The sequence below is a fragment of the Lacerta agilis genome, chromosome 17, assembly GCF_009819535.1.
Source record: "Lacerta agilis isolate rLacAgi1 chromosome 17, rLacAgi1.pri, whole genome shotgun sequence".
Classification (NCBI taxonomy): Eukaryota; Metazoa; Chordata; class Lepidosauria; order Squamata; family Lacertidae; genus Lacerta; species Lacerta agilis.
Genome location: NC_046328.1, coordinates 39,956,274 through 39,964,060, shown reverse-complemented (window position 1 = coordinate 39,964,060; position 7,787 = coordinate 39,956,274). Strand labels below are relative to the sequence as shown.

General features: G+C 53.3%; 1 protein-coding gene across 1 annotated transcript in view; it reads right to left on the bottom strand.

Moving 5' to 3' along the window:
- Positions 1–1,700: 1,700 nt before the first annotated feature.
- INSRR (insulin receptor related receptor) overlaps positions 1,701–7,787 on the bottom strand; it is a 33,063-nt gene continuing 26,976 nt past the window's right edge. Inside the window, exons 15-22 of the mRNA XM_033174367.1 lie at positions 5,923–6,031; positions 5,589–5,659; positions 4,917–5,146; positions 4,291–4,401; positions 3,692–3,851; positions 3,285–3,414; positions 2,651–2,785; positions 1,701–2,158 (exon numbers count right to left, since the gene is read on the bottom strand). Coding sequence (XP_033030258.1) covers positions 1,819–2,158; positions 2,651–2,785; positions 3,285–3,414; positions 3,692–3,851; positions 4,291–4,401; positions 4,917–5,146; positions 5,589–5,659; positions 5,923–6,031 — 1,286 coding nt within the window. The 3' untranslated portion in view covers positions 1,701–1,818. The remainder of the gene's footprint in view (positions 2,159–2,650; positions 2,786–3,284; positions 3,415–3,691; positions 3,852–4,290; positions 4,402–4,916; positions 5,147–5,588; positions 5,660–5,922; positions 6,032–7,787) is intronic.

The window sequence follows — 7,787 nt, the reverse complement described above, 5'->3', positions numbered from 1 at the left end:
TTAACTGAGGATGAGCCAGCAGGACTCATAAGCCTGACTTCCTTGCATGTACATCCATGTGCAAATGGGTCACATACTCTCTGTAAGCCAAGTTTTGCACTGTCAGAAATTCTTGAAAAGTCTTCAAAGATCAATGCACCAGGGAAACAGGGCACCTTTTTCAGTCAAAAGCCCACATTCCTTTATGAACCTTAGAGGCGCCACATGAGCACAGTGGGGACACCCAGAGCTGGAGCAGATGCACTTATATCACACACATGTTTTTGTGTGTGTCCGTGAGAGGGAAAAATCTTCATGGAGCCAGCAGCTGATGCAGAGGAATGACCCCTCTCACCGCAGCAACAGCCTCTTAACACACACCGCTGCAGTTGGGCAAATTATAAAACCACCTGGTCCCATTAGAAACTTAATTCCTATGGGAGGGAGGTTGGTTTCAGTTCTTCACGCTGGAAGCAAGTTTTAGCAGAGCTGCCTCTCGCAATGCTGATTTGTACCAATAAAAGGTGCCCATCGTGCTCCCCTGGACATCTCTACAGGAAAACAAACTGGTTTATTCAGAGTTCAAGGGCTTGCACTTCACTTTGTGGAAGCAGCCGATCACATCCAGCAGTAACGAAAGCACCTTTGCAGTAATGGGGGAGAGGAGGAGCAGCTCATGCATCCCACCCACCCACAGCCAGCTCCAGAGATGGGGCTTTGACGTTTATACCCAACTTTTCTTCCAGCACGGAATCCAAAGCAGCCCAAATGGTTGCATGGAGAGAGGATCCCCCCCCATCCAGGGTGTGACCTCACCTGGACCCGCTCAGCTTCAGCATAATACTGACCTCCCAGTGCTTCTAGTCCACATCTGGGGAGGCCAGTGAAACTGCAGAATCTCCTATATCACAAGAAGCAGGTGTTAGGACTGAAGTTTCCACTTGGTCTGAAGAGATCCTTGCAACAGCTGGGAAAGTGCGGTGGGGAGGAGGCCCCGGCTGCAGGGCCAGAATCTGGGGCTTTGCAAAGTAAGGCCACACTGGATGGGCGACCTCCCAGGAAGCCTCTCTCAAGGCAGTTAGTTACTCTTTTATTTATTTATTTTAAAAAAAAGTATGCCAGTCTGGGTGCCATTCTGGAAGAGAGGTGAGATATAAAGGAAAGAGCATAACCTCCTCTGGAGTGGCTGTGGGGATGAACACATTTGTGGTCCCTCATCCCCAACACACACCCAGAGGCAGGAGTGGGCTGTGGGAAAGTCTGCCGGTCCTTCGACCTTCCCAAGGCCAGGGAGCTCTTCAGCCAGTCCATTTTAGCCCCATGGCCCAGGAGTTCCCTTGTGCACCAGTCCCACAAAGGCAAGGCTGCCACAGCGACCCACTTCAAGGGAGCGTAAGTGTATCTCTGTCTCCTGGGCCGCTGCATGCGCAGTCCCTCTGAGGAGAGCCAGTTCGCCCCCAGCCAAAGGATTGCAAATGCTCCCCACAAAGCCACAGCCCACAGTGGCAGGGGGCAGGGAGGAGGCTGCCCACAAGCACCCCCCTCCATGACCAAAGTGCCTGAAGGGAGAAATGCCTGCAAGGCAACCCGCAGGCTGCCAGAACAGGCCAAGGCCCTTGGGAAGAAAATGAGCGCCCAGCAAAGTCATCTGCTCCTAAACAGAGACTCCATCCTGCCACCCTGAGGGGAGTGTCACAAAGTGGTTCTCTTCCTGGAAGGGGTCCTTTCTCCGCTCCAGCCGCCATAGCAGGCAACCAAGAAGCATCCTGGCTTTCCAGCAGGTCCCAAAGAGGGCAATGGAGGTCTCCTGTGAGGTGGGCCCCAGGGTGGCACCCTTCTTCAGAGGCCCACCTTCCCATTGGGTTGGCAGCAGTTTGTAGGCTGGCTCTGCAAGGGGTCCCTGCCGAGGCCCAGAGTGAGGAGTGGGCTGCCGTTGGGGATGGGGGCGCCCTGGGGTGGGGCCGGCTCAGGTGCTGCTTCCTCCTCCCCCCTCAGAAGTAGCTGCTCCGTCTCTGTGTCCGAAGCCTCCCAGGAGCTGCAGCATTTGTTCTCCAGGCTGTAGAAGAAGGAGTGGGTGCGGAAGGCGGTGCTCATGTCCTCCTTGATGCTCTCCAGGATCTGGGCGAAGGTGGGGCGGAGGCGGGGGTTCTGCTGCCAGCACCAGGTCATCAGCTCGTGGCTGGAAGATTCACAAGGGGGGGGGGAGAGAGAGAAGGGCAGGGGGTCACTCTCCACTACTGCAGTGTTTTTCAACCACTGTTCCGCGGCACACTAGTGTGCCGCGAGATGTTGCCTGGTGTGCCGTGGGAAAATTACTTTATATATAGTCAATATAGGCACAGAGTTAATTTTTTTAACATTTTCTAATGGTGGTGTGCCTCGTGATTTTTTTCATGAAACAAGTGTGCCTTTGCCCAAAAAAGGTTGAAAAACACTGCACTACTGCACCACCCCCACCCCAAAAGCTCCACAAGGCAGCCTTGGCATCAGCCTGCTGCTGGCTCCCAAGAGGAGGATTGTTTCAAGCCGCCTTGCTGTGGGGGCAGGCAGGGAGGGGGGCACTGCAGCCCAGATGGGGCCATGTACAGGTGAGGGAAGGGGGAGGGAGGCGCACCTGCCTTTGCACAGCCCAAGTGCTACCTGGATGGACTGACACTGGTGGGGCACTTACAGCTTCTGGGGACAGTTCTCTGGCTTCTCCAGGACCCCGTTGTCCATCACGAAGTGCAGGACCTGCTCGTTGGACATGCCCTGGTAGGGCTGCTCTGCCAGCGTCGCAATTTCCCACAGCACCACCCCAAAGGACCTGCAACAGAAGAGCCAGTCTCTTCCTCCTTGCCTCTTGCCACAGGGCACAGTTGAGGAGAGGCGCCCAGGACAGTCATGGTGCACAGCTGCTCTTCACAAGGTTTACGGTGGGAGAGAAGACAGGCCCCACACACGAGGGTCCAAGCCAAGATGCTGCTCAAGTGCAGGGCCTCCGCCTCCTCCCTCTGCCCCACAAAGAGCAGCTCTCCCTGCTGCTCAGACAAGCAAGCAAGACGTTGCTCGCAAGAGAGTGCCATGAGCAGGAACCACACCTCCACCCTCAGCCTCGGTCACACACTGTCCTTGAAAGTACATGCTTCCAGTCCCAGATTATCCTCGAGTGAAAATGCCATGGAAGGGTTTATATAGTGGTGACAAAGGTGCACCAGAACTCCCTGGGACTGGAAACCTGCCACCCCCACCCCCACTCCTGCTGCTCTGGAGGACAGTGTGGGTTGGAGCAAGCAAGCCTGCCCCTTCCTCTCCCAAACACCCACCAGATGTCCGAGTGTGTGTTGAAGAGGCCGTCCTTCAGGGCTTCCGGGGACATCCAGCGGACAGGCAGCAGACCTTTCCCCCCTTTGCGGTAATAGTCCGTCTCATAGATGTCCCTGGTCATGCCGAAATCTTTTGAGGGGAACCAAGATGAAGAGAATTTGGCAGGGAGGGAGACATGCATCCACCTGGCAGCCAGAGGAGCTGCAGGGAGCCCTCATGGCAACAGATCTAGTGTGTGGCAGGAGGTCTGGTCCAGGGAGGCCGGTGCCACCAGAAATGGGCAAGGGGATTGTTGCTGCAGCAAACAAACGCTGCTGCCCTCCTGGGCACCCTAGCTTCAACCACTACTTCCTCTACTCGTAGAGAATGACAATGATAACACCCCTGAACCCCAACCGGGCCTCACCCCCAATCTTCACAGTGAAGTCCTCTGACACCATGCAGTTACGGGCAGCAAGATCCCGGTGGACAAACTTCTTGGCATTCAGGTAGGCCATGCCATCCGCGATCTCGCCTGCCATCTGGATCATGTCCCTCAGCGATGGGGGAGGCAGGCCAGGGTTATTCTAGAGAGAAAGAACCACAAAATAGCCTGTCCCAGGGCAGGGGGAAAGAGACCAATAGGACTACTTCTCTGGGGAAATTTCCTCAGCTACTCCTGGAGAATGCCATGCACTCAGTCTGTCTCCATACTTTGGTTTTGTCTCCCAGCTACTATTGAAGCTGGCAAAAGCCGGCAGGCAAGGAGACCCCTGACTGGATGCAACCCTCCAAGATGGGAAAGGAGTTTATTAACTCCCTCAATGCCCTGGGCTATGAAACTTCAGCACAAATGAAAGCCCAGCTTCCCATAGCGTAATGTGGGCAATCGCCACCCTCTGGCTTTGGACTGGATTGGCAACATTTTGCTCTGCTGCAAACAGGTGCAACTGCTTCTCCACCCAAGCAGGCTGCTTTGCTGGAGCCCTGGAGGAAAGCCTAGGGGAGGCTCTGCAAGTCACTCACCTCAGCCTCCGGCCTGAGGGAACGGAGGTAGCTTTTCAGGTCCCCCCTCGTCATCAGCTCCATGATAACCAAGGCAGGCTGGCCCTGGGAGACTACACCAAGAAGACGGACCTGAGAGCCAACAGAGATAAGAGAGGCCAGCTGGCATGTAGAGGGCGCTCAACGCGCACACAGGAGGGGGGGTCCAGGAACCCTAACGCCACCCCCACAGAGTAGGCCAGTATTAGCATTCCCACTCTGCAGAGTTGAATGGGGCAGGATGAGTACCTGGCAGATCACCTCCGACCCTTTAGCGGAGCAAGACGGGGCAACGACTTTCCCTCTTTGCATTGCTGCAATTGGTCATCCAAACACCAACTGTGGCACACTCACCACCCCTTGTCATGGAAGCTGAAATCTAGCCTGTTCCTCTCTGGGAATCTGGGCAGGGCTGCCCTGAGGTATTTTACAACAGACGCTGCCAGCCCACCAACCCACAGATCAAGCTGCATAATCCCCGAGGCTGATCTAGTTATTTTGGCACCCTGGGAGAACAAAGCACAACAATAGCTGCACTGGTACCATATATATGCTGCTTTTCCTGACGCCGAAACTCAGCTGTCCAGCGGGAGGGCCAGCCCACTTACCACGTGGTGGCACCTGAAGGCTTTCATGACTGAGGCCTCATTCAGGAACTCGATGCGCTCCCGCGTGGTGGCCAACTCGTTGACCGTCTTCAGTGCCACTCTGGTCTTCTCCCCCTCCTGCTCGATGTCCTTGGCAAGCCCTTCGTAGACCATCCCAAAGGAGCCCTGGCCCAGCTCCCGCAGCACCGTGATCTTCTCCCGCGGCACCTCCCACTCGTCCGGGACGTACACTAGCCAAGGAGAGGCACCGAAGGAAAAGCACAGAGCGCTCGGTGTGGGGCACACACATACGCCCCCGGAGGCAAGGCTGGGGGACCTGGAGGGTGGCGGAGTGGCAAGGCCAAGGGCAGAATCAGGCGGGGGGTCCTCCTGCACAAGCCCTGCTGCAATGGGGGGCACAGCTGCTGCTGCTAGGAGCCCACGCCAGCCTACCCCAACCTGGTGCCCTCTAAAAGATCTGGACCAAAACTCCCATCAGTCCCAGCACGGTCAGGGATGATGATGATGCAAGCCGGGAGTCCAGGAAAACCTGGAGAGCCCCCAGCTAGGGACAGGGTAGGCTTAGGGCATCATCAGTCCATTCCATAGCAATGCTCCATCTCTGTGAAAATGGCGTCCTGCCCGCCTCTGCCTCGGGGTGCCTCGCGGCTTCGAAAGGTGAGCCATACTCACTGTTTGAGGTGCTGAAGTATTCAGGGTTGACTGAGGCGTACAGCGTGCCACTGGGGTATCCCTCTGTGCTCCTGGGAGGGAGAGACAAAGGGCTCAAGGTCCTTTGCATGGCAGGGACCACAGTGGCAGTGAGTTCCCCTCCCCCTTAGGACCCAACACCATTGCTGACCTGGTCCATGTCAAGTTAAGTGTGAGCTGACCCTTCCCCAGAGAATGTTCTGGAAGGGACACACACTGACCATCAGCCATGCTGGCTCTTGGGGGCTGGAGACCCATAACATAAGGAGGGCCACAGACCTCTAACAGCACCAGTGTCCTGCCAGTTCCATATTACCTTTTCTTGTTGTATAAGAAAACAAAGACGGCCAGGCAAGTGATCCCCACCATCAAGACAACGGGCATCAGCGTCAAGAGCACATAGAAGTTTCCGGGCTCCTCTTCCTCTACTTGTAAGGGGGTTAATGATGGAAGTAAGTTGGGGGGGGCAGAGAAAGAAAGACGTAATTATTACATAACTATTTAACATTGATCAAACAACAAGCCCCAACTGGGTTTGTTTGTGTGTTTTTAATATCCCAATCAGGGATCCTGGGCCATTTCAGGCTCTTAGAAATGACATGTACACAACTCACAGTCCACCACTGCAACGGCTGCTCTGAATTCCATTTTGTCTGCTTTCCTTTGGCACCACATGATAAAAAGGATTCGAAATTTACGCACTAAATGACCCACAGCATTTTGGTACAACTGCTGGCCATCATGTGGGCCCCCCAATTAAGTGGATGGGACATGCTAAGCCTCTGAGGAATAGAAATATTGTCCCCATAAACATCCTCCCTTCTGCGCTCCCAGGGGTAGAGAGACCTACATCGCTTTCTGCACAAAGGCAGCCTTGATTACTTGAGACATAAAGCATTTGCTCCCTTTTCTATCTGTTAATCTCTAGACACTTGGACTGGAGTATATTGTTTTGGGAGGGCGGTGTTAAGGAGGGTTGTTACTGATTTTTTAAATCTTTATTTTAGATTTTATAATGATTTATGTGGAAATTGTCCAATTTGGCTGTGTATTTTTTGATGTTGTATTTATTATTGGTGATTACTTCTGTAATGCTGTATTTTTTCATGTTGTAAGTCACCTCGAGCATGGTTTGAACTATGGGAAGGCAGCATACAAATAAAATTACGTATGTATTATTGTGAGTTTGTGGGTGCCAGACTACTCTAATCCCTGCAAGTGTTAGCAAGTGTTAAAATTTAATAACTATAATAGCAATAATAATAATTTATTATTTATACCCCGCTCATCTGGCTGGGTTCCCCCAGCCACTCTGGGCAGCTCCCAACAGAATAATAGTAATAATAATAATAATAATAATAATAATAATAATAATAATAATAATAATAATACAATAAAAGATCAAACATTGAAAACTTCCCTAAACAGGGCTGCTTTCAGATGTCTTCAGTCAGATAATTGTTTATTTCCTTAACATGTGATGGGAGGGTGTTCCACAGGGTAGGAGCCATCACCAAGAAGGCCCTCTGCCTGGTTCTCTGTAATCTCACATCTCACAGGGAGGGAACCACCAGAAGGCCTTCGGAGCTGGACCTCAGTGTCCGGGCTGGACGATGGGAGTGGAGATGCTCCTTCAGGTCTACTGGGCCAAGGTCGTGTGGGGCTTTAAAGGTCAGCACCAACACTTTGAATTGTGCTCGGAAACGTACTGGGAGCCAATGTAGGTCTTCAGGACTGGTGTTTTATGGTCCCAGTGGCTGTTCCCAGTCACCAGTCTAGCTGCTGCATTCAGGATTAGTTGTAGTTTCTGGGTCACTCTACGTAGCCCCACGTAGAGTGCCAGGCTAGGTTCCTCTTGAGGTGATAAGCCCTGGGTGATGCTCACTTTGGGGGCTGAATAGTCTCCTTTTGTCACCAAGGCCCACAATGCCACCATCTATTTATGGAAGGGGGTGAGGGCTGTGTGATGACTACAGCTCCTACCAGGTTTTCAGGCAGCTGGTCCTGCCGTCTCCTGGGGCTGAAGCCCAGGAACGGCAGCAGGTTCCCCTCCCTGCATGCTTCTCTCTGCCCTGAAGGGATCTCTTTCACCATTAGCCCCCAAGGTTGCTCTGAAAGTGGCCTAAAGGAAAACTCGCTGCCTGCCTGCACTTTTTTCTGGAGTTCCCCATAACATCCCAC